Genomic DNA, 24,404 nt, shown 5'->3' on the forward strand with positions numbered 1-24,404 from the left:
ATATCTTTTTTTTAAATTTCTTTTATTTTATTTTAAGAGGGTAGACCTCTTGAAATAAAATTTTTAAATCCTAAGTAGAATTCTTAGGATATAATATTGCAGAAGTACTATAATGGCTTAGGCTCCTAGTTAACCCACTTGGGTGGGGGGTAGAAGATATGCTTATTACGCCACTGGACAATAATCTTGTACACTATAATTACTGTAATCAGCGCAGTACAGTCTACATTCACTTGGAAGCTCGCGAGCTCAGGGGTGTTGTACTGGATCTTTAATATATGCAATATATTAGTGTAGTAAGGGACTGTATCACAGAATTAGATAGTGGTAAAGAACTTCCTAGTTAGGACACTATACTTCTATAGGTCAGTAACCTAGAACACTTCTTGCTTCATCTAGTAGTAGTAGACAAGAAGCAAGGTATTATTAATAAAGGCCTAATAGAGCGCCTTAGGGTCCTTTAGGCGTATATAGGCGGCCACCATAGGGTAGTCTAAGAAATCCTTAATCTTCTTTAACATAATATACACCCTGAACTCTATAACCTTGTTATAGGCCTCTTTACATCTATTAAGGTCCTTAGTACCCTTAGTCTTACCCATATTAGCAGGGTTAAGGTTGCATCTAATCTATATAGCCTTACAGCGTATAAATACCTTAGTACTAACTAGATAGAACTTAGGGTGTTCTTCCCATCTCTCACAGTTAGAGTTAGCTTTATTATCGCTTAGCTACTAGTCACCCTTAGGGGCAAAGTTGTCTTAGCTAACATTAGAGTGATAGGAGTCATCTATATTAGGGCAAGATTAAACAAGGCATACAGTCTTGCTATAATAGACCCTCTTACTATTATCTATAATCTTGAAGTCCTCATTAGAGTCATTAGTATTAAAGTGATACTTAAAGGTAGAGAGACTACTTAGAAGGTTATTGTGCTCTATATCACTCACTTTCTAGGCTCACTTCTTCTTTAGAGTAGCTTCACTAAACAGAGTGGTGGGCGTCTTACACTTCTCAGAGGGCCCTTACTCCTTAGCCATAGTGTAGAGTGATAAGTGCGCAAGGGGGTGTATCTCTATTAATCAATAGAAAGTGGTGCTACAATCCAAGTTAGACAAAATCAACAAGAGGGGGTAGGGAGTGGGGTGCTAACCCTGTTAATTAACAGAGGAGTGGGGGGGTGGAGCAGGGGGGGGGGGTTACTTTATCAGTTAATAGAAAGTCGCGGACTCGTGGAAATCGCGATCTCGTGAAACTTAACGCGCTACACACACGCAGTATTAATATTAGTATTAAAAGTGTTGCCTAAACTGTGCAATAATAGTGCAATTAATATATTAATAAAAGATATGCAATTACACAAGTTATTAATAAAGTAAAAGTAGTTATAAGTTATAACTTTTTTAGTGGGAACACAATTACAGATTAGTGGATCTCTCTTAGTATATCCACCTACTATTAATTAATAGGGTACACCCCCCCTCTCCTCTACCTACTCTACCCTCTCCTGCCTCTAACAAGTCACACTAAGCCTCTGTCACTAGAATTCAGCCTATAAACACAAGGAGACACCTTATAGATAACAATTAAATTAATTATCACTTCTTAAGGTACATAGATAAAGGTATATAGCCTATAAAGCACCTTTAACCAAGAGGTCAGGATCACACTTTAGTTTATAACAATAGAAGTGAGCTATAGTCTAGATAGTAAAAGCTTGGCAGATATTAGTTGCCTACTAAGCTATAATGCAAGGCGACTACTAATCTATTTTACCAGCAGGAGAAGGTCACGTGATTTTCCCACTAGTGTTTTAAGTTGCCGCTATAGCGCCTAGGGGCTGCAGGGAGGGCCTTACCCTATTAGGCAATAAAATTGTGTCAGCTTGTTAGTTAATAGAGTAATGCCCCCTCCCTCTCTTATCTACACACCTGTACTACATTATACAGTTAATCTATTCTCTTAACAGTAGGACTATAGTGTAGCACTAAGAATATATTTATAGATAAACCGGGTATAGTTTCTTGCATTATAGTAAGCTTGTCTACTCCTACAGTTATCTAGCCATTTCTTCCTTAATCCACTCTTCCTATACAAGCTTGTCCCATTAAAAGTAGTTTAATAGTATAGATAGTTAACTAGCTTGCTAATCCTTCCACACCTATTCCTATGCCTTAGGCTTAAGCAACTCCAAGTTATTAGTGGCCATGATTAAGATTAAATACTATATCTAATCACCCCCCTTAGTGGTTTATAGTAATATACCTCCTGCTAGATGTAGTAGGATCTAGTGGTGGGTAAAGAGTGTTCACTAAAACCACTATTAAAATTGCCGCTTAATATTAGAGCGGGCACTATACACCACCACCAGTACTATGAATACATATTAGTACAGCTTATAAAATAGTTAATCTACCTAGTGATCTTGTCTCTAGTGATCACTACTACTAAAGTTGAACAAGTAGTGTCTCAAGTGCCTCAGCACCTTAAAGTTATAACAGTTACTAGATAATAAGTATATATTGCGCGCTATAATCTTAATAAAGTACTTGTAGCTAAATAGCTGCTGCCTAAGTAACACCTCCTGCTATATCTTAACCTTAATCTTAGATTACATACTCACTATAATATCTATGCAAAACTACTAAAGATAGATATATATGATCTAGTACACTAGGTAGTCACTAATAGCCTAGTAAGTGTGGTACTAGTGTAGCCACTTAAGTACAAGGTCTAGCCACTATATAAGATAAAAGAAGTCCTGCACCTACCCACTATAATATAAATACTATCTATGTAGCATGTTGTTACTAAAGAGTATACAGTCTATAACATAGGATAAGAAGGCTACCTATGTCCAGTTAAAGTGTGGTTCTAGCTAATAGTACCTATAGTGTGGCAACATATTACTAAAGCCAAGACTATACTAGACCTAGAGATTACCCTAAACCAGGCACTCCTATTAACTCCACTAAAGTGCTAACTCTCACTTAATGCTATAGCCACCTAGAATAAAATGTAAGCACTATAAAAACATCACTATCATCTTTGTTTACTCCTATATTATAAGCTCACTCTGTGCCTGTGCTCACACCACCTTAAACCCTATGGTGAATTTATCCACACTCCACTAAATAAAGTCCAGAAAGACAGGTGTCTAGATAGCCTATGTGGATAACAGATAGTTATTAAGTATAGGAGCTAGCTCCTCTATAGGCACACAAGTGAGTCGCGCTTAAAGCTGTGTAAACAACCACCATAAGATGTAATACTCTTTATAGATACTAAACAACTTGCATTATAAGTCCTAAATAGCTTGGTGTGCCCACCACTTACTTGCCTTATAGCTATACTTAATAATATGTGCATCCCAGGTACCACTACCCTAGACATATTAGGCAGCCTACTAGATTAGAGGGTCTAGTGCTATCTCCTCCAAGCTATTATTATTAAACAGTATACTCTTCACTATATCCTATACTTCCTTAACTAATGCATACAGCTGAAAATAGTGAACACCACCCTTATACAAGAGTGAATACTTTAGTGACACACTGGTTAATAAGCCCACTTCACCCAGTATATTCTAGGTGTAGTAGTACTACCTATAACCACCCTTCTTTAGCAGCTAACTATTATAGATCTAACTAGTGTGTTACTCCTAATAGCATTATTTCTAGAGATATGTCTACAGTTGTTTATTAAATGCAAGTGCCTACTAGGCCAGCACACTAACTAGCAGGCACATCTCCCTAGCAACATTAGCAAAGAAACAATCCTTATCTATATGCTCTATATTAATAATATTAGCAAGATAGATCTAGAACTCCTTCATTACATCCAGCAGTATTAAATAGCATGGGGTTGACTTGAAGCACAGTTTTATGCCCTTAGCACCAAAGAAGAGCTATGGTTCACAAAAGTTCTGGAGTCTAGCGCTATATAGACTAGTGGCCAGTATATTAGCCTAGATCAGCCTAAGATAGTGTAGCTATAGGTAGTAGCCTAGCACTTGCTATACCTAGTAGCTGCTTATCTTAACCATTCACCCTTCTACCTATCACGCCTTTAAGTTAGTAAAGGTCTACCTAAAACTCGCGGGTAGATACTGGCTATAGTGTACTACATAGTGCATGTAGACCACAGGATAGAAGATCTTATTAAACCAGCGCATAAACTACTCTTTTATTAATACCTAAAACTTGTCCCCACGTGATTTAAGATGTAGAAATAAGATGTACACTATAATATTGTGTGCCCCTTCTACATAACCCAGTAGAAAATATAGCACATCACACAGTATCACCACTATCATGTGTATAGTCAGGTAATCACCTTCCTCCTACCCCACCCCACCAGCCCTATTCTCTTAGAATATAGTTATATCAATATGCACATTATTGCTCATATTCTAACATATCTATAGCGCTAGCTAATACTACAAACCTTTGCATGCAAAGGCTAACAAATCAGTAAATCCCAAGAAGCTGTCTATATTAAATGCCACCTAGGGTGCTATAGCCTATATCTCTTCTTAATATAAACACACCTACAACAGCCTTTCATTTCATAATTCAGGGGTAATACTATAGTACATAGCCCGCTATTACATAGGTGTAGGGGCTAGTAAACACGTGAGATAGTTAGTGGTAAGCATTGTCAGGAGTCTAAGCACTAACAGGAAGTGATAGTTATTAAACACATTATTCAAGCTATAATAATCATTACTATATACATAGATATATTACTAAAGCCACTCTCAGTACTCCTTAGTAGTACAGCCTTAAACCCCATTAATAAACACACCCATCAGTTTCTCCACTATATATAATACCTCATCCTCATCCTCTATATTTTCAATAGTACTTAAAAACTACGACACAGATTCTTCAGACCCACTTTTCCATTTCCGTTTGTGAGGGTGGGCGACGCCGCTCTAGCACACCTTCCTGGGTGGGCTAGCGGTGTGCCGCTGGGTGCGCACGGGTGCTACACGGGGTGTGCTTGTTTCAGACGCTCTTGGCGTCAATTTCCACCAAAGGCCGTGGCTGTCCCTCAGGGAGCCCGCGACTTCCTGTTGCGGTTGCTCCCATGCCTAAAAAGGGTTGCCACTAATACAAGAGGCGAGTCCACGTGATCCACGGGCACGGGAAAGTCGTGGTAACCAGCCAGTGGCACCAAACCTGAATAGGAAGCCTCATTCTCCTGCCGCGATTGGCCCACCACCGGCCCCCCTGGTTATCCTTCTATGAACAATCGGTATGTGTGGTTAGCCCTGCCACGAGTCTGCGTTAGTGTTGTGTCGGAAGGGAAGGTGGCCTCAAGAACGGCCGCATAAGCTGAAACGCAGGGGCTCTTCTTCATTGGTTGATGAAGTTACCCACGCAAATCCGTTGCTATGTCTCCAGGGTCAATGGTATTCCCACCTCTGTTACTTAGCTCTTCTACTGTACAGTACACAGCAGCTGATCAAACGAGAATCACAAACGTGTCATAGGTCGTTACACGGCCTGATCACGTGGCCGTCAACGAGCACCTTCTCCGACCGCGCCAGCGTCTGGCGGTTTACTCCTTCTGCCTCCTCATGCAGTACAGTAATATCATATCAAAACATTAACCACACATGCTCATCTTAAGTATGGAACAACAAACGGACTGATCCACTCGGCAAGCCCAATGCCAATTTGTTATGGTGACTTGCTTGGCTGTAGGGTCTGTACTCGGTAGGAAGCCACAACTTCCGCTCCAAACCTCTCCATATCCACTCGCCATGGCATGTCAGACTCGTGGTTGTGACTCCCAAAAGTCGTTGCAGGTTGCTGACTGGCTGCCCGGTGCGAGTGTCGAATTTTCCTCCATCAATTGACATCAGGTCGGCGTTCGGGCGTATGAACATATGCTGAAGGTCGGAGGGAATCGAGATCCTGCTCAATAACAAATTGGCACCACGCGCGTGATATATCTGAACCGTTTCGTCCCATGATCCAGACGCTACCAGCGTGCCGTCAGGTAAGAACGCCACAGTTATGACTGTATCAGAATGACCCTGGAGCTCGGCAACACTCTCACCCTTCACTACATCCCACAGCCGGACTGTATTATCATCTGATCTAGACGCTACCAGCGTGCTGTCAGGTGAGAATACTACAGTCCTAACTGCGTCAGAATAACCCTAGAGCTTAACAACACTCTCACCCTTCACCACATCCCACAGCCAGACTGTCTTATGATCTAATCTAGATGCTACTAGTTTATCATCAGCTGAGAATGCCACAGTTATAACCCTATTAGAATGACCCTGGAGCTTAATAACACTCTCACCTTTTACTACATCCTATAGCTGAACTGTCTTGTCTTATAATCTAGATACTACTAGTGTGCCATCAGGTGAGAACACTACTGTTATAACTGTGTCAGAATGACCCTGGAGCTCAGTAATACTCTCACCCTTTACCACATCTTACAGCCAGACTGTCTTGTCTTATAATCCAGACAATACTAGTGTGCTATCAGGTGAGAACACTACAGTCATGACTGTGTTAGAATGACTCTAAAGCTTAACAACATTCTCACCCTTTGCCACATCCTATAGCCAGACTGTATTGTCATCTAATCTAGACGCTACCAGTGTATTGTCAGGTAAGAACACTACAGTCATGACTGTATCAGAATGACCCTAGAGCTTAGTAACACTCTCACCCTTTGCCACATCCTACAGCCAGACTGTCTTGTCCTATAATCCAGACGCTACCAGTGTGCCATCAGATGAGAATACTACAGGCATGACTGTACCAGAATGACCCTGGAGCTCAGCAACACTCTCACCCTTCGCCACATCCTATAGTCAGACTGTATTATTATCTAATCTAGATGCTACCAGTGTACCATTAGGTGAGAACACCACAGTTATGACTTTGCCAGAATGACCCTAGAGCTTAGCAACACTCTCACCCTTTACCACATCCCACAGTCAAACTGTCTTATCCCATAATTCAGATACTACCAGCATACCATCAGGTGAGAATACCACAGTTATAATGAGACAAGAATGACCCTGGAGCTCAGCAATACTCTCACCTTTTACTACATCCTACAGCTAGACTGTCTTGTCCTATGATATAGATACTACTAGTGTACCATTAGGTGAGAACACTATAGTTATGACTTTATTATAATGACCCTGAAGCTCAATAACACTCTTACCCTTTACCACATCTTACAGTCAAACTGTCTTATCTAATAATCTAGATGCTACTAGCATACTATCAGGCAAGAACACTACAGTTATAACTGGACGAGAATGACCCTGAAGCTCAGCAACACTCTCACCCTTTGCTACATCCTACAGTTGGACTGTATTATCATCTAATCCAGACGCCACCAGCGTGCCATCAGGTGAGAACACCACAGTTGTGACTGTATCAGAATGACCCTGGAGCTCGGCAACACTCTCACCCTTCACCACATCCCACAGCCAGACTGTCTTATCATCTGATCCAGACGCTACCAGTCTGCTGTTGGGTGAGAACACCATGGTCATGATTGGCTCAGAATGACCCTCAAGTGTCTGCAGACAGCTGCTCCATTTTGCTGCTGTCGGCGGCTTCAATGTGATTGAGTCTGGGAGATCCTTCTCGAAAATACGTCGTACAATACTTTGCGAAGGCGAGAAGAGAAGGGCACTGTCGTATATCTGTTTTGGTATAGTGGTGACCACGTGACGAAATGCGAGGAGAAAGCGGTAAAAGTCGTGAGCAAGCTTGAACAGATTTGGTGCTTGTGCGGCCTATTATCGCGAATTAGTATCTTACTGGTGCGCTTTGGGGAACTCACATCCACAATACTGGCCAGATCCGTCATCGCAAGAACAGCTTCAGAGACCCTCTGCTGCAAACTCATCGCTTCGAGCCAATGAAGGAAATGGCTCTGCAGGAACATATGGACAATGCCATCGTCTGCGAGCAGTATAGACTTCTTCCCGCATTCACGTACATGAGTTTCCCAGTACCGACAGCTGTATTGCACCGCTGCAGGAAGTGCGCGATCGATACGAGTCTGCTCAATCTCGATCACCATGGTTGCTGGTGAGGCCAACTGGCAGATGTCTCTCAGCAGAGAAGACGACAGTAAGCGTAGACAGTCTGAAGCCAGCTGTTGATGGGTTTGCTTCTCCTGAATGCGGAATCGCTCATTGATACATCGTCGTTCATCGAGAAGGAAGTCTCGGAACGACGAATGCAGAGGCTCGATGGAGGACGAGGCGTTTCTTGGCACATCAATCACAGCGTGTAGATCCCGCAGGGTTTGCCTGATCTCATCCGGGCTGCCAAGTTCCGGACATTGCAGAAGTCGGTGCAACTCAGCAATTGGTAACGGTGCGAATAATAGGACAATGCTGCCCACAACACGCCTGTATCGGAGAGAATTCCGCTTCTGCTCCTCAGATGTGTACTCACCGAGAAAGGCATTTTCGAGCACTGTAGTGTACATTCGGTCCAGGGGCTGCGTGCCAAGATCAGTGTTAAACGAGAAACTGCATACTTTCTCGAGACGGGCGCGCGAATCCGCCTGACTTGGACCTGCAATATACCGACACGCTGTGTCGGCGAAGATGAATAATCCTGCAGCCTTGCTGACTAGTGTGGTGACTTCGGGCTCGGATGGCCATGGCAGAGATATATTACGATCACATCTAACCTGTTCCAGTTCGTGTCTGAAGAAAGTGGTGAGATCCGCGTCAACTTCTTGTCGCGGTCGACGGTAGAGGTCCAGGTCGTGGTATAATATACTAGGCATGGACTCAAATCCTCTTTCGATAGCATACTCTGGTCGACTGGTGACCACAATGCGGAGAGGGAGCGAAGACATGCTTTTGGTGGTAGCGAACAGGTGTAGAAGAAGCTCGAGATCGCTCAGGCGGTAGGATTGTTGCTCTTGTCCACATTCATCGAGAGCGTCAATGACAAGGAAGAATGAAGAGACCTGATTTGTGGCAGACTGAAGCGCGTCAAGCGGACTGACGATGAGTTTCTCATATTGGCCGCGCAGATCGAGTGACCGTCCCAGATCAGGTTCGGCTTTTATGGCAGCGACCACGAGACAGCGATATGGCGCCGACACATACGCGAGTTGTCGCACGAGTGTCGTCAGCAGCTTGCGTGCATTGCCAAGGTCACCGAAGCCTCGTCGAAAGAAAAAGGTAGCAACAGTTGGGGACACCTGCTTCAGCCGTTCCGCCAAGCTGATGGCCACAGTCGATTTGCCCAGACCGGCCATTCCTCTCAACCAGAAGATGCTCTGTGATGTTGAAGTCCTGGCCCATTGCTCGACTTCTTGCAGTACTTGGACCCGCGTGTTTTCAAGACAAGGGTGATGACGATGTCGCTGCTCACTGAGCGATGCATCAGCCACGTAGGCCAGCTTCGTATCCAGACAGTGCTCTTCTTCGCTGTCGATGATTCTGATATTGGAATCCAGTTGCAGAATCGTGCCAAAGACATTTCGATATCCATCCAGCCTAGCAATCTTCTCGTCTGCTTCTTTCTTCGAGAATGGCCACTTCAGCGCGCGAATGCCAAATCTCTTCATCCGCTTGTGGGCTGTCGAGGGCTGCAGCGATTGCTTAATGCTTTCGAGTTCTGTAAGACAGTCCTTGATTACCGCTTGGTGATTCGCTGTCGCAGGGCACTCCTTGAGCTTGATGAGCACATCGTGTAGTATTGAGGCCTTGGATTTGAAACGCTCAATCTCATCGGCAGCGGCTTTGACTTCACCGATATAGCCACCACACAGCTTCACCACCTGAGCAGCAACTTGAATCACAGCTATCACAGTTGTTGCGCCACCAAGAGGCTCCATTATTTCTTATATGGTCGGCGACGTAGGATTGTCTCGTAGTTCGTGCAGTGATATACAAGGACGTGGGTTAAGGTGAGCACAGTCGCGTTTCTGGGTGCTTCGCGTCAAGTCGACTGTGAGAGAATTGCACCCGTCGACACAGCAAATCTCTCGAAGCTCGTGGGCTATCAGCGACGGGCGTCTAACGTGGGTGTGGCGCATCGAGAACGCCTCGTGAGGCTGAAAGCAACTACCTGACAGGCACCTGCATCCTTCATCAGGCATGCAGACACCTTCGTCAGACCAGAACTTTTCTCGATACCGTTTTCATCTACCGGTGTCGGTGGGCATCAGAGACGGTGGCGCGTTTGAGGCGGAGAGACATATGTTGATTGCAAAGATGCCTCTGATCCATCATGATCCAGGTCTTGTGTTTACAGCACCGCGCCGCAGTCACTTCGTCACGTGATGTGTCGGTTCGGAAGAAGTATTATCTCGTGGGTAAGCTTCAATTTACGGAGCCGCAAGGCCAGGCCAAGCCTGATGCAAATTAGTCGCGCCTCATCCTGCTCGTCCCACGCAGAGCACGCGGCTAGCCATTGCACAAACACGTGGACTTTGCAACGGGTGCTAATTCTAGCTAACGGCGCCTCACAGCATGACAAAGTTTCGTATGCAACTAGGTTGCAGATCCTCTAGGATCTCACCAGCCACGCGGTGCGGCATAAAATTTGCCTACAGCCTTACATATGATTCAACCAGGCATCCCACAACTACTTTATGAGATATGCGCGTGACGGCCTCAGAGATGCAGCCAGGTGGCCAACACAGGTGGACTCACCGTCGAGCTCATACGGTCATCGCCTTTCGGGCATATTCGGGTACTCCATGCTCACCGGAGGATATCCGGGCAACCAGGCCGAATGGTGTCGAGTCCCCAACGCGGATCTTGTCTGCGTGAAGGCCCCCAAAGATGTTTCTGCGAAGAAGCTTCTCGGACTGTGTGATGTGACTCCCACGGCCTGGCACGGCAATTAACTCGCAGAGGTGCGCAAAGGAGACGTCGTCGGGGTCTGGGGCTGCGGTGCCGTTGGACTCTCCATCCAGCGCCTCGCACTCTTCCGTGGTGCGAAGAAGGTCTACGCGATCGACAAAGACAGGCACAGACTCGCGCTGGCCGAGAAATACGGCTCCATTCCGGTGGACGTGTCCGCCCACAAAGACGTGGCTGACTACATCCTCGGCGTCGAGCCCCATGGACTCGACCGGGGCATCGAAGCCAGCGGCTTCCGCAGCTTCGCCGAAGGCGACAGCGGAGACACGGTCAGCGCCATCATCAAAGCCACCCGCAAAGGCGGCAACATCGCCTTGATCGGCGACTTCTTCTTCACCACGAACCAGTTCCCGATCGGGGCCCTGATGGAAAAGGCCATCACCCTTCGGGGGGACAACTATATGCCCAAAAGGTGCCGAATTCCTGTTCCCCACGTGCAGCTCCGATCTGCTAACTGATTTTTCCAGTACTTCCCGTATCTGCTTGACATCACCGTCAAGAACGAATATGACCCGTCCTTCATGTTCACGCATGAAGATGACTTTGAGAACATTTCGGACGACTACGCCAAGTTCAACACCCACGAGATTCCTGGCGGTCTCAAGGTTTGTTTGGTGACTGAGTTTGGTCGGACGCACCCAACCGGATAAGGTACCTTAGCTTAGCAAGGTATTCAAGACAAAAGTTTGTACTTTTAACCCCTGTCATCAACGTACGGTACTAGTTCAACCTAAAGATCGTGGCCGTCATAGGCTAGTAACGTAAGCCTGGGCAAGTTAGATGTGTCTCACCAAGCGATCTCAACAACATCATTGGGGTCCGCGACTTTGGAGAACGTGACTGTTCAGAGGCACTGACGAAGGTTACCACCGATCCGATGCTACTGCCCTACATGCATCCCGTCACATCTTCGAGCAGCAGCTCCAGCAGCTGCATTCCAGCTAGCCCCGCCCGCATGCCGCACAGCAATATTCAGTGTCATGCTGTTACTAGCGCATCCAGACTGAACAGAAAGCGCAGGTTTGGTCTCGCAGTTGGCCGCCCGATCTGACGCGTCAATGCTAAACAAGTCCAGTGCAACGGCCGAGACCAGCATGTTCTATGAGCCCATTACTGATGATCTTGCCAGGCCACTCTCCGGTCCCGATCTTGTTAGGAGACCCATTTCCGCTCCATGGACTTGGGGCGTCCCGTTTTCCATCTCAATCTCGGGGCCGTGCTGACCCGCATTCGCCGTCTCGTACCTCAGCAGCTTCATCAACCCATAAAACCCCGCGGAGACGATCGACCCCAGGCCCGGCCCGACCCAGTAGATCCAGTGATAGCCGTGGAAGCTGGCCAACACGACGCACGGCCCAAAACTCCTCGCCGGGTTCAGGCCGGCGCCCGTGAAGTACGTGCCCGCCAGCATGGCGACGAACAGCGCCAGGCCGAACCCGACGGGCGCGATGAAGGTGGCCCGCTGCTTCTCGATGGCCAAGAAAAACACGGTGAGGACGAGGAAGATGGTCAGGAACATCTCGATGAAGACGCCCTGCGCGATCGAGGTGCCGCCGCCGAGGGAGGTGCGCACCGTCAGGGGCCCCGGGAGGAGGGCGCTGGCGATGGCGGCGGCGACGATGCCGCCCAGGAGCTGTGCGACGACGAAAAGTGCACCGCGGAAGGGTGGGATCGTCCGGATGAGCACGAGCGCGAGGGTGACCTTGGTATCTCGCCCGTCAGTTCCGCCTGCAAGAAGACGTCTTCGCCGTCTCGGTGGTATTAGTAGTAGTAGTACTTACAGCTGGATTGAAGAGCCCTCCACTGATCCGGAAAAACACGCCTGCCATGACCGCAAGCGAGAACCCGAAGCTCAGCGCTACGTACGACAAGGTCGATGCATTTGCGGGAGCGCCGACTCTGTTCTCGACGGGTGGGCTGTTGAGGTAGGCCGTCTGAGTTCCCGCGAAGGCGAACAGCAGGAACAAGACCGTGCCGACAAATTCACCGCACACTCCGACGATGTTGTCGCGGGTCGGTGGCGTTTGTTAGCATTGAGCACTACCACACAGAAAGAGAGAATGAGAGAGAGCGACTTGCTGTGTTCGACATCCTATCAAGACCGGTGATGCGACGGGTTATTGAGAAACTTGTGTGGGACTGTGGAGGACTCATTGTTCCAGAGAATAAGGAGGTTCTTTTGGAAAGGATTGTAAGGAATTGCGCAAGGGCGACAACCAGATGGTCTGTATAGGAGAATTCCCGAGTGCAGTTATATAGTAGTTCGCAAGTCGTCAAGGCTCAGGCCAAAAAAGTTGTGGTATGCGCAAACTCGAAGATCTAGCAGCTGGGGACAGGGAGAGACGACATACTATCACCGTGTGCATCCCATTCTGGTCTCATGACTGCAGTGACTCAGTGCACGCCTGACGCTTGAAAAGGACGATCGCAAACCTTACTACGAAAGGAGGCCGAGTGTGGTGCGTCGTGCTGATGAAAATGTGAGGTCACCTTTTCGTCGACGGTGAGGTGCCCATGGGTGCTGAGCAAGCATCAGTAGAGTTTAACATGGATGTCAGACCTGGCTTACCACGGCTGCGAAGCATAAACTTGCTTCGGTGCCGCTTTCGTGTCGGTGCAGAAATGACAAGGGAGGATCTCGAGTGCCGGTGGTGTCATAGTGACGTACGTGGGGGGTTCCGCGAATGAATTTCCGAGTTTCGTTTTCCCGCCTATCCCACCGAAGCGTAATTCTGACGCCACGGAAATACCACACGAGCGGGCGGAACAGGGGTCGCCAGCCAGAACGGGCGTCGGGAGAGGAAGGTTTGGGCTCTGAAGTTGTTGGCCCGACACGATGTTCCGAGACGGTGAAGATCAGCTTGGTGTTCTCGGAGAAGGTCTAGGTCAGGATGCTGTACCGTATGCAGCCACTCTCCTCGCAAAAAATAGCGGTAGGTTGAGCAGAAGAGACAGTCCGGCTGCACTGATACGGACCTGGCGGTTGGAACATCTGTATTTGCTGTAAGGGTGCGCGCTGTAGTATGGCTACTGTGTGCATTGGATGGAACAGACTACTACCTACTACTAGTACTGAGTAGTACTATAGGCGCGTGCAAAGCCAAGCTAGGCTAAGCTAAGCTAGTCGCTGACTGCATCGAGATTTGGGGCTCCACCGGTCCGTATAGATGCTTTTGAGCCCCGCAGTCACACAAATCAACACATAATCCGAGTACGTGAGCATGTGAGCATGATATCACTGCAATCGTCATAACGGATTCATGCTCCGATCGACTGTGCTAGGGAAAAGATGAATTATGATAATGCCTGCTCTCTTCAAGACTTTACTACTGAACTATCACTCCATGCTCTAAGTCGTGGGCAGATACATTTCCAACAAACATGAATACCGTCGTCGCGAACAAGGCACAGGAATACCTGGGTGACCGCAAGGTTCTCGTGCACAATGTCGACACCGAGAAGAAGCGTCCCGGCCAGACCATGAAGGCATTGGTCTGGCACGGCAAGAAAGACGTCCGGGTCGACGAGGTACCGGTTCCGGCCATCACGGATCCCGGCGATGTCATTTGCCGGGTGACAGGAACCACGGTCTGTGGCTCCGACCTCCATCTCTACCACAAAGAGATCATGCAGTTGCAAAAAGGCGACATACTGGGACACGAGTGGATGGGCTTGGTTGATGAAGTTGGGCCCGAGGTCAAGAATTTGAAGAAAGGCGACCGCGTCGTTGCCAGCTTCCAGATTGCGTAAACATCACACGTCCTCCACCGGCGTCGAAGTTGCTAACATGGTCCGTGGATAGGTGTGGACAGTGCTCTTTCTGCAAAGAGGGTCTGTCCTCCATGTGCGATAACACCAACATCTCCTCCGTCCAGGACAAACTGTACGGCAAGGGCTTCGGGGGTCTGTTCGGCTACACGCGCTTCGCGGGTGGCTTTGCCGGCGGCCAGGCGGAATACGTGCGGGCTCCCTTTGGCGATGTCAATCTGTTGAAGCTCCCAGACTCGGTTCCGGATGAAAAGGTCCTGTACCTGTCCGACATCGTCCCCACATCATATCACAGCACCGTCTGTGCAGAGGTTAAAGAAGGCAAAAGTGTTGCGATATGGGGCATGGGTCCGGTCGGGCTGTTCGCCGCTAAATGGTCTAAGCTCGCGGGAGCGAAACGTGTCATCGCCATCGACAATGTTCCAGAAAGACTCGCAATGGCCAGGGACAACATCGGCTGCGAGGTGATCGACTTCAGTCAAACCAAAGACGTTGTAAAGGTCTTGTACGAGAAGGAACCCGAGGGAATCAATTGCTGCATTGACGCTGCCGCTTTCCGATACACAAAGGGAGTCTTGAACACTTTCGAGCGAGCCGTCGGTCTGGAGACGGATTCCTCTGAGATTGTGAACGAGATGTTGCAGGCTGTCCGCAAGTTTGGCCACATTGCGCTCGTCGCAGATTACGCAGGACCTACCAACGGATTCCTCATCGGCGCGTTGATGGAGAAGGGCATCACCTTGCGAGGCACGGGCCAGGCGCCGGTGCAAATGTACTGGCATGAACTTTTGAAAAAGATCGAGGACGGCTCCTTCGATCCTACCATCATCTTGAGTCATCGATTTGCGCTGGAGGAGTTCGCGGAGCTGTATGGGGCATTCGATCGGAAGGAGATGGGTATCATGAAGACGTTCGTGCAGACGAAGTTCTCCGGCAAACCGACTCCTGGGACCCCTCCGCTGTCGAGTTTCAAGAGGAACGATATCAAGCCAAGTATGGTACATGCTTGAAGAGGCTGAATCTTTATGGCACGGCTGGGCGTGGTAGATCACCCAGGCATCTCGTGCGCTGGAGACGCACCTGTTATTGGTCGGAGGCAGCCTTGCAGGCTAGTGCCCAGTGGTCGCTTCTGTACTTACTCAAAGTCTCTGCCATGGAATTATCCTGCGATCTATTGACTGGGCAACGCCTCCTGATCCTAGCAACGTCCTGGAGGTTCCATAGTGCTGGATCAAGCACGCCCAAGTCTCTGCCAACATTATGGAGCGAATCGCTTCATTGAAAGAGTCCCATCCATTGCTGAGTGAGGTCCTTCGAACCATTGACGAGCTGGAGCACACCGTCCATGAATGGCATGCATCTCTCCCGCTGACGCTAAGAACAGAGATTGAACACCCTCACATGCAGGAAGTCATGGACCCGGCTCATGTCCTTGACATACATTTCAGATCCCTGCAGAGTCTTATGGCAATTCATTCAATTCTCTGTCATTCCTGGAACGCGCTCGCTATACAGCTGGAGCCTGGAGACCTACCAGAGTTCAAGAAGCACTTGGCAAAAAGTATGCACACCATCGTTGAGGCGTCTCGACAAATTATCCGCAAGCTGCACCATGTCAACATTGATGTGTGCTGCCCAAAGCGGTGAGTCCTCCTGAAGATGATGCGTCCTGATCTATCTAACCTCAACTAAAACGGGCTGGCGTTTATTGCCCCTCTAACCGCCTTCATGAACCTGTTCTTTTTGCAAGACACTGCAATTGCCGCCTGCCTCTTCCCTGCCGCTCCAGGATCTGTCACGCTGCAACCTCCAATTCCCTCCTAATCTCTTGCATCCTTGACTCTTCGGTGGCTTCGAGGCAATAGCGATTAATGTGGGCGCTACCGTGACATCATCGTCCCGTATCTGTGACCCTGAAGATAAATGCTGAGTTTGCCCCCGAGTTGGCGCCCATACGGCATAAAACAGAATAGAACACAACACATGGACTATTCGTACTTTACCTCAGACTCTTGGCCCTCCCAATTATCTGTTTTACCACCATCTCTCGAAGGAAACAGAACCGTGCAAGCCGATGAGCCTAATCGTCATCTGTCAGCCGTCGGCGTCGCAGCACCTAACTTCTTGAGGGAAGATTTCGATATCGACCACGATCAGAATGAAAGCCCCGCCGGAGCATTTCAACAGAGTTCCCCCACGGCCTTCTTCCCGCCGTCGCAACGCTTTATGCCTTATTTCCCAGCAAACTCATCGCCAGAGGATTCTGCAGTATCAAAGCAAGAATACAGCCCTACGCTCTCACGGTCGCGAGAAACGATAACGTACAAACAATACCCGGCGGTGCAACGAAAGAGCGGAAAGGAAGATAACATCCTTACCCCCCTTGAGAGTCGTAGGAGAGCACAGAACCGAAGAGCGTATGTCGAGGCCATGAAGGGCACTTATCCAAGGTGAGGGATCTTACTAACCCTTTCAGACAACGAAACTATCGAGAGCGAAAAGAGCGGCACATAAAAGATCTCGAAGCGAGGCTGAGCGACCTTGAGCAGCAGTATCAACTTAAGGACAGCGAGAACCAGCGTTTACGATGTGAGATAGTGAAGTTGCGGATGGAGAGGCAATCCGGGCTTACAGCCAGGCGGATTTGCAAAACCGTTTGTGGGGAGTCTGCATGACTTGGTGGCTGACCAATGATGTGGCGCTCGTTTGCCCAGAGTGGATCAGTATCTGCCTGCCTCTACGTTGGATAGTGGGACGTCACTCTTTTGAAAAAGAATGCCAAGCAGCACAATTATCATCAATCCATACTGTACCTGCATTCGCTGGCTTCCTCCCTCAGTCACCAGCAGACCCTCAAAATCCGGTCAACTCAAAAGCCATGAGCAAGGGGTCTATAGAGATCTTACCAGAGCCGCCGGAAGATTCAGGAGTGTGGTCTGGCGTTTCTAGGCTGCGCTGCAGCCCAGAATGACGATTTCCACTCGGGTTGTCGGGCTCAATGTTACACTTGCCCTTTCTGCGCAAATATCACTGTCTTTTATCTGACCAATTGGTTTGAACCTCTTAAGACGGATGTCGCCCGGCTGTGCCAGAATTTATAGCAGCGACGCCAACGGCAAAAGTCTGAAATTAACGGTTGTCAACCGATACGGAGTCGTTGCGTAAGAATGGGGCCTTTTAGAATCGTCACCCACTCAAACTTTCACCTTCTCAATTCTCAAAATGAGTTGTCTCATCGCCGGCTGCCCATGTTCATGGATACATTCAATCCGGCCTCACGTGACTGCTTGCGCTTTTCGCGCCTTCCAGACGCTCCGTGATACGAACGTGCTCTTTGTCCTTTTCCCTCTCCACATTTTTGATGATGTCGCTCTCCACGATCGTTTCGCCCCGGTCTGCCTTGATCTGAAGAATATCAGAATTTATTCTTTCGCGATTTGAGGCTGTCAGACGGAACCCTTACGTCAGCCTCGCTTTCAGACGCGAGATGTTCGTTCCAATGGCGCTCTGTGCGCCGTTTGTCGTCGCCATATATTTTCAAATTTGACGGTTGGCTCGTTAACGCGCAAAGTCAGAGGCGTTCAGTCACTGATTTCAAAAGTTGTCATACCTGTGAAGCGACCTGCCTACGAAGGATGCCGCCAGCGACTTGATATTGGCTTCCGCCGCCATCAGCGTGTTTCCCTTGGGCGGAAAAATTTGATGAATCTTGGTGATGTCCAAGATTTTCGAGAGGTATTTATTTGCCATGACTGGACCAAACACAAACGGTGATTATGCTGGTTCCCACACTGAAAGAGGGACACGCAATCTCTGTAGAAAGAGCGAAATCATCGAGAGATGTTGGAAAGGGATGGGGATCGAACGCTCCCCAGATTTGTAGCTCGAGCCAAGAAATGCTTCAGCATTGCCCCGCTCGCTGTTTTTGTAGATCCTGTCGTCATTCCATCCCGCTGTTTGACACCCCGTGCAAATGCAGGACAGACAGCATTCATAGCCTCTCCGTCTTCGCCGGGTTTAGTGGCGGCCTCGTTGGGTAAGATCGGCGTCATACCGTTCTGAGGGTTAAAATAGCTCGGACCAAACGTCGTGGTTTCTGGTTGGAAGGGTTCAGCCACAACCGGCCAACGAGGCGAACAGACGCTACTACCGTGGGAGCCGGTATGTCTTGGACGACGGATGGACCGTTGTCGCTGGGGCTCAAGGTTGAGCGGTGGAGGAGGCGCAGACGAAACGGCTCGGTTCTGGCGGATCGATTCATAGTACTGCAGACGATCCCTGGTGCTGTTGAGATACATTGTAGCCTGCTGCAAGGCATTGTGGAGCCTGTTGTGGGTGCTAAGGAGTTCCTGGAACCGGCCGCGCCATTTGGCCTCACGCTCCTGTTCTCTTCGGCTGGTTTCGCGAGTTTCGTCCGTATCATCATCGACATGGAGTTCTTTGCGCTCCTCTTCCAGTAAAGCATGGCCTGGCTCTTCTCCTTGGCTTCCTCCTCGACCGTAGCCACTTCCTTGCGCTCCTTTTCGCCCTTCCGCTCCACCTCTCTGATGTTAGCCTCATTCCTACGTCTGATGGCAGCTTCTTGTGTCTCGATCCCAGAAATCTCCTCAGCCATAGTAGAGATCTGTTCGTCCCACTTGGCGACGTCCTCCTTCTTCCAGCAGCGCTCGTTCTCCCGAGCCTTAAGCTCCTGCTCCTTCTTTGTCTTGTCCATGAGGAGGGCTCTGTTCTGGCTTTCCGCCTTGTGCACTTGCTTGCGAAGTTCACTGCTCTCCTCGTCTCTCTTCCACGCCCCTGTTCGGAGTCACTTGCGCAGGCATCAAGTGCTGCTCGTCTGGGTCGTTAGAGAGTTGTGACGGCGGTTTCCTGGGTCGATGTAGCCGCTCTTACCGGGCACGAGCATCACCCTCGCAAAGCAATAGCCAGTAGGGCAGACTGGCGTTCTCTTCCTGTCGGAAAGCGCGGGTTCTGAGGCTACTGCGGTTATGGATTGGCAGTAGGTTTGCGCCGAGGTCGTTTGGCACACGTCATACTTAAGTCAGTTTCCCGTCGCGGCCCGCAAAGATTTGCTGCAAGCTCAACATGACGCACAGTTCATTGAACTGACCGACAGGACATGCGGTCAGATAACAAAATTTGCTGTGGCTGAAAATACAATGAGATTCCTCCTTCCCAGCGTCAACCGCTAACCTGCAGGAACAGGTGTTTCCCACGCACCCATCCCCATTCATTGTAATCTCTCTGAACAAGTCAAGCGACTCCCACATTCGACATGGCCGAGGCGTTGAATCGAGATAATGCAGGCGTGGAGCTGGCTGGATCGCGGAGTGAACCTATACGGGAGGTTCAGAGCGAGAACATATCAGCTCGGGCGGGACTAGCTCTGAAGCCACACAGGTCGGTGGTGCTGATCTTCAGACTCATCGCAACGAGCCAGATGATCGCAATGACGGCAAGACAATTCACACATGGACCGGGCCAGATGACCGGGACAATCCGTTCAACTGGACCACTTTTTACAAATGGGTAGTTACGCTCACCGTCTGCTTCATCTCCATCTTGACCGGCCTGCCAGCGGGCTCCTACGGTGCTGGTGCCTCCTACATCGCCGAACGCTTCAACGTGCAGAACATGCCCATCGACAACACCGTCTGGGCCACTACCAGCTGGAATATGGGCGCCGCTTTCTGGCCTTTGGTCTTCGTGCCCATGACTGAGAGCAGTGGAGGGATGCCAGGATACGTCGGAGCATATATCATCTTCGTTGCCAGCCTCTTCGGCTCGGCCTTTGCACAGAACTTCGCAACAATACTCATAACACGGTTCTTTGGCGGCGGTGCGTCTTCTGTCGTCATAAATATAGTGGGCGGCAGCATCGCCGACATTTGGCGAGGCGACAGAGCCCGTTCCATCCCAATGTCGATCTTCGGCTTCACCTCGGTGGCAGGGATTGCTCTAGGACCGTTCATGGGTTCTATGATTGTCCAGATGAACCGCACCGACCCCTGGCGCTGGATCTTCTACATCCAGATCATATTCAACGTTGCCCTCATCCCGATCTTTGGCTCATCCTGCGAGAGACCAGAGGCGACGTCATCTTGGCTCGCAGAGCGAAGCACTTGCGACAGCAGAGTGGAAAAGAGATCTACGCTGTCAGCGAGCTGGACAAACCTTCGACCATCAATCTCATTAAGATCTCCTTCTGGCGGCCCGTGAAGATGCTCTTGACCGAGCCAGTCGTCAGCGTCTTCACAGTCTGGGTATCCTTCGCTTGGGGGATTCTGCTCCTGTTTTTCTCCTCGGTTGTTCAAACCTTCGAATCGGCCTATGGCTTCAACATCCTCTCCACCCGGTTGGTTCAGCTCGCCATCAGGGTGGGCGCTCTCATTGCCACAGTGATCAACCCCATCCAAGACCGTCTCTTCCTTCAGTCAGCTCGGCGTAACTCTGAGCGCCCCGGGAAGCCCATCGCTGAAGCACGGCTGTACTTCGCCATCCCAGGTTCCCTCCTCTTCACCGCCGGCTTGTTCTGGTACGGATGGACTTGTCGTCAATCGGTTCACTGGATCGTGCCCACCATCGCCATCACCGCTGTCGGTATTGGGATATACAGTATCTACCTCGGTGTTGTCAATTATCTTACTGATGCTTACGAGAAGTTCGCCGCGTCTGCTCTCTTGGCTGCATCGCTGGGCCGCAACTCGTTCGGTGCTTTTCTGCCCTTGGCCTCACAGCCTCTGTTCAACGATCTTGGCTTCGGCTGGGCTGGATCGCTGCTCGGCTTCATTGGTCTGGCACTGAGCGTTGCACCTGTGGTGCTGTTGTTCAAAGGCCCAGCGATCAGGGCGCGCAGCCCTTCCATGCGCGAGGCGGGATACGACGACGATGCTGAAGAAGAGGAACAGATGCGCAGGACGAATAGCTACGGCCACAAGCATCACGGCCCGACCGAGAGGAGGAAGATCAGTTTGAGGAGGCAGAGCCTGCCTGTTTGGTGAGCCTAGGAGCTCAAAGTCTTGGCTGCGTCAATGATGCGATGTGCAGAACTTTTCCAACCCCTGGAATCTGCTTCGCTGTCTTTGTTCACAACTGACCACAGAACTTTCCTGGCGTTGACTACTTCCCTGAGAAACAGAGCACCAGAACTGTACTTTGCACTCTGGCCACGTGCGCAGCTCGATAAATTGGTTTCCAAGGATAACGGTATGGTCTATCGATCGTCACCATCTCACATGGATAGAGTCTAGGGTTGGGAGAGGAAATCAGAAGCAGTTGCGGGAGGCGTTTTGCCCTGCGCTTTGGCAAAAGCGGGCTTATGGAACTGCCAAGGCTCATTGCGCCATTAGAAACGAGATGCGATGCCACTCAGGATCCTGTGTTCACAGCGAATTTCCATTATCTCGAGCTGCTCGCTTCTTTGTTCCCCACTCAGAACCAACTCTTTGCCATTGAAAACCTGGTAGCCAATAGCCCCTCCAGTGAGAATGAGGGAGATAGGACACGGCAGATTGATCGTCAAAGGGACTGAAGGCGAATTCGGGTAATGATGTGCAATGATTATCAGAAGATGCCGTGTCTTGTGTGGTAAAGATTCCTGTGATGTTGAGGACGATCCTCTAAAAGACTTTTCCTTTGAGGGCAAGCCAATCTTCTGTAACGTTTCTCCACACGCTGCCGGGCCTGGCCAAGTGGAGAATAGGGGACCCTTGGACCTAACCGCCTGGAACTCAACTGGAATTCATAGTTTGGCAGTCGTGAGCACGTTTTCTGGGCCGACCGCCTTGGGTCCCTCACGCTTTAAACAGTGCCATTCTACGAGAGGGCTGGTTTGTGAAACTTTATCAAAACTGCTGAAATTGTTTGTCCTTGCACCAAACCAGTCCAACGGCGGGCACAGCCAACATGAGCCACGGCTCTCTTTCTTCAGGAGCGCCCTACGAGGGTCCCCTTTGGAAAACCTGACGCTAAGTGATCCAAAATGCAACAATGATTCCTGCAAAGCATTCTACGACGCCCATCAGCTCAGCCAAAGGCTGGTCTCGTACAATCACCGATTCGACTATGACCAATATGTCTCGTGGTTCCTTGTTGCCAGCCTCGGAATCTTCTCGGCAGCTTACTGGCTCAGGCGCTTGAATGCGCAGCAGTATCGCAGTCGAGGCAAAGTCGCATCTTTCCCATCTTTGAAAGGCAAGGCCGTTGCTGCTTGGCGGCTGATCGCGTACAAGCGGGCTCCTGACTGGCTAAGCGATCGATTCGGATTGCCCTCGATGGGTTTGCTCATATTCTTCGGCCTGAACATTCTTTATTGCTGCATCCTGACGTTTGCTGTGCGACCGTATTATCGCCAGCACTGTGGCTATGGATATCCACCCTTAGACGTGAGGACCGGTCTGATGGCAGTAGCGCTCACCCCATGGATCATTGCGCTCTCAGGGAAAGCAAACATTGTCTCTTTGCTGACAGGCATTGGGTATGAGAAGCTGAATATTGTCCACCGTTGGATGAGTTAGCCCTGTCTTGGACTATCTGTTATTCACCATTCCCTTTATTGTGGCGCCGTTAAGAGATGGAGGGCCAGCTCAGCTTAGACGCCAGTTTTACAAGCCAGGAGGTCTCGAATTAAGTTCCAAGCCTGTCGAAAATTTCCTTAAGCTGACAAAATTCGCAGTATACCGGCACTCCACTTTTGGGCATGTTCTTCGGCCTGGTGCTACTATCGCCTCCATGGATCCGAAACCGGATATATGAAGGATTTTATCACGTCCATTTCTGGCTCGCGGTGTCTTACATCGGTCTCGTGTTCTGGCACTGCAAAGACCTCGGAGCCTCGTGGGCATACATGTGGGCAAGCCTCGCCGTCTGGCTATTCTCAATCTTCGGCCGTATCTTCTGGTACAATCGGTCGACAAATCTCGGTCATACAATGTTCACCACGTCTCACGTCACGACTAAGCTGCTACCTCACAGGATGACTCAGCTGGAAATTGACCCTCCCGAGGGTTTCGAATGGCACGCCTGCCAGCACGTTTATATTCGCATTCCGAAACTGTCACCCTGGGACAACCATCCGTTCACTATCGCCAACGTATGTGACCCATCCATTCCTGAAGGTGAGAGGAGGCTACGATTCTTCATTCGGTCGTACACTGGCTTCACACGGCGCATCCACCACCACCTTACCAAGAACGCCGAAGCCGACCTAGAGGCTTGCCTCGACGGTCCCTATGGGACCTACCATGGCGACGTTCTGACCACCTACGACACTCTGATCCTGATCGCTGGCGGGGGCGGTATCAGTGCCATTCTGCCGGTGGATCCAAGAATTTGTGCTCAGCAAAAGGAAAGGGAGCCCGCTTCGAGTATCGTCTGTCCGCGTCTACTGGTCAATACGTCACACAGAAGCAATATCCTGGATAGCAGATGCGTTGGAGGATCTCAGCCTCTCCAAGCTGGATCCAGACGCTCAATTTACCGTCAACGTGACTGGAGAGAAGATCGAGCCGCCAACAGCCATCGGCGAAAAACCCCCTACCCCTACCGATCCTTCTGTATCCGAAGTAGACGTCAAGGGAGCCAGGGTCGAACAAGACCGAATCCGCTTCACGGCTGTCTCCGAGAAGCTTCAGCCGCGATCGAAGACCCTAGCAATCGATATGAAGCCAGCACAACCCTGCCATTTGGTTCAAGCTAACAACTTTCCCAGCATGCGGGCCGGAAAGCCTTAGGACAGACCTGTCTAACG

General features: G+C 49.6%; 11 protein-coding genes across 11 annotated transcripts; 5 read left to right on the top strand and 6 right to left on the bottom strand.

Moving 5' to 3' along the window:
- Positions 1-5,944: 5,944 nt before the first annotated feature.
- Positions 5,945-6,172, bottom strand: HMPREF1541_00003 (uncharacterized protein; the record flags this gene model as incomplete). Its single annotated transcript, XM_008712312.1, has 1 exon — positions 5,945-6,172. A coding segment is annotated over one exon (228 nt), but the record flags the coding sequence as incomplete, so codon positions are not given.
- On the bottom strand, positions 6,173-6,304 carry HMPREF1541_00004 (uncharacterized protein; the record flags this gene model as incomplete). The annotated part of the gene is made up of 1 exon (XM_008712313.1): positions 6,173-6,304. A coding segment is annotated over one exon (132 nt), but the record flags the coding sequence as incomplete, so codon positions are not given.
- Positions 6,305-6,364: 60 nt separating this feature from the next.
- On the bottom strand, positions 6,365-6,460 carry HMPREF1541_00005 (uncharacterized protein; the record flags this gene model as incomplete). Its single annotated transcript, XM_008712314.1, has 1 exon — positions 6,365-6,460. A coding segment is annotated over one exon (96 nt), but the record flags the coding sequence as incomplete, so codon positions are not given.
- An 882-nt stretch (positions 6,461-7,342) lies between these two features.
- HMPREF1541_00006 (uncharacterized protein) lies at positions 7,343-9,858 on the bottom strand (the record flags this gene model as incomplete). Its single annotated transcript, XM_008712315.1, has 2 exons — positions 7,343-7,786; positions 7,834-9,858. The coding sequence occupies 2 exons, from the start codon at positions 9,856-9,858 to the stop codon at positions 7,343-7,345; spliced, it is 2,469 nt and encodes an 822-aa protein (XP_008710537.1).
- Positions 9,859-10,725: 867 nt separating this feature from the next.
- On the top strand, positions 10,726-11,541 carry HMPREF1541_00007 (uncharacterized protein; the record flags this gene model as incomplete). The annotated part of the gene is made up of 3 exons (XM_008712316.1): positions 10,726-10,845; positions 10,885-11,325; positions 11,359-11,541. The coding sequence occupies 3 exons, from the start codon at positions 10,726-10,728 to the stop codon at positions 11,539-11,541; spliced, it is 744 nt and encodes a 247-aa protein (XP_008710538.1).
- Positions 11,542-11,990: 449 nt separating this feature from the next.
- On the bottom strand, positions 11,991-12,720 carry HMPREF1541_00008 (uncharacterized protein; the record flags this gene model as incomplete). The annotated part of the gene is made up of 2 exons (XM_008712317.1): positions 11,991-12,593; positions 12,673-12,720. The coding sequence occupies 2 exons, from the start codon at positions 12,718-12,720 to the stop codon at positions 11,991-11,993; spliced, it is 651 nt and encodes a 216-aa protein (XP_008710539.1).
- A 1,552-nt stretch (positions 12,721-14,272) lies between these two features.
- Positions 14,273-15,669, top strand: HMPREF1541_00009 (uncharacterized protein; the record flags this gene model as incomplete). Its single annotated transcript, XM_008712318.1, has 2 exons — positions 14,273-14,637; positions 14,694-15,669. The coding sequence occupies 2 exons, from the start codon at positions 14,273-14,275 to the stop codon at positions 15,667-15,669; spliced, it is 1,341 nt and encodes a 446-aa protein (XP_008710540.1).
- Positions 15,670-18,707: 3,038 nt separating this feature from the next.
- On the bottom strand, positions 18,708-19,373 carry HMPREF1541_00010 (uncharacterized protein; the record flags this gene model as incomplete). Its single annotated transcript, XM_008712319.1, has 1 exon — positions 18,708-19,373. One exon carries the CDS (start codon positions 19,371-19,373, stop codon positions 18,708-18,710), a length of 666 nt encoding a protein of 221 aa, XP_008710541.1.
- Positions 19,374-19,931: 558 nt separating this feature from the next.
- Positions 19,932-21,657, top strand: HMPREF1541_00011 (uncharacterized protein; the record flags this gene model as incomplete). The annotated part of the gene is made up of 3 exons (XM_008712320.1): positions 19,932-20,003; positions 20,057-20,701; positions 20,791-21,657. The coding sequence occupies 3 exons, from the start codon at positions 19,932-19,934 to the stop codon at positions 21,655-21,657; spliced, it is 1,584 nt and encodes a 527-aa protein (XP_008710542.1).
- A 1,272-nt stretch (positions 21,658-22,929) lies between these two features.
- On the top strand, positions 22,930-23,172 carry HMPREF1541_00012 (uncharacterized protein; the record flags this gene model as incomplete). Its single annotated transcript, XM_008712321.1, has 1 exon — positions 22,930-23,172. The coding sequence occupies one exon, from the start codon at positions 22,930-22,932 to the stop codon at positions 23,170-23,172; it is 243 nt and encodes an 80-aa protein (XP_008710543.1).
- A 458-nt stretch (positions 23,173-23,630) lies between these two features.
- Positions 23,631-24,387, top strand: HMPREF1541_00013 (uncharacterized protein; the record flags this gene model as incomplete). Its single annotated transcript, XM_008712322.1, has 2 exons — positions 23,631-24,030; positions 24,083-24,387. The coding sequence occupies 2 exons, from the start codon at positions 23,631-23,633 to the stop codon at positions 24,385-24,387; spliced, it is 705 nt and encodes a 234-aa protein (XP_008710544.1).
- Between the last annotated feature and the right edge of the window lie 17 nt (positions 24,388-24,404).

Source organism: Cyphellophora europaea (genome assembly GCF_000365145.1).
Source record: "Cyphellophora europaea CBS 101466 unplaced genomic scaffold supercont1.1, whole genome shotgun sequence".
Classification (NCBI taxonomy): Eukaryota; Fungi; Ascomycota; class Eurotiomycetes; order Chaetothyriales; family Cyphellophoraceae; genus Cyphellophora; species Cyphellophora europaea.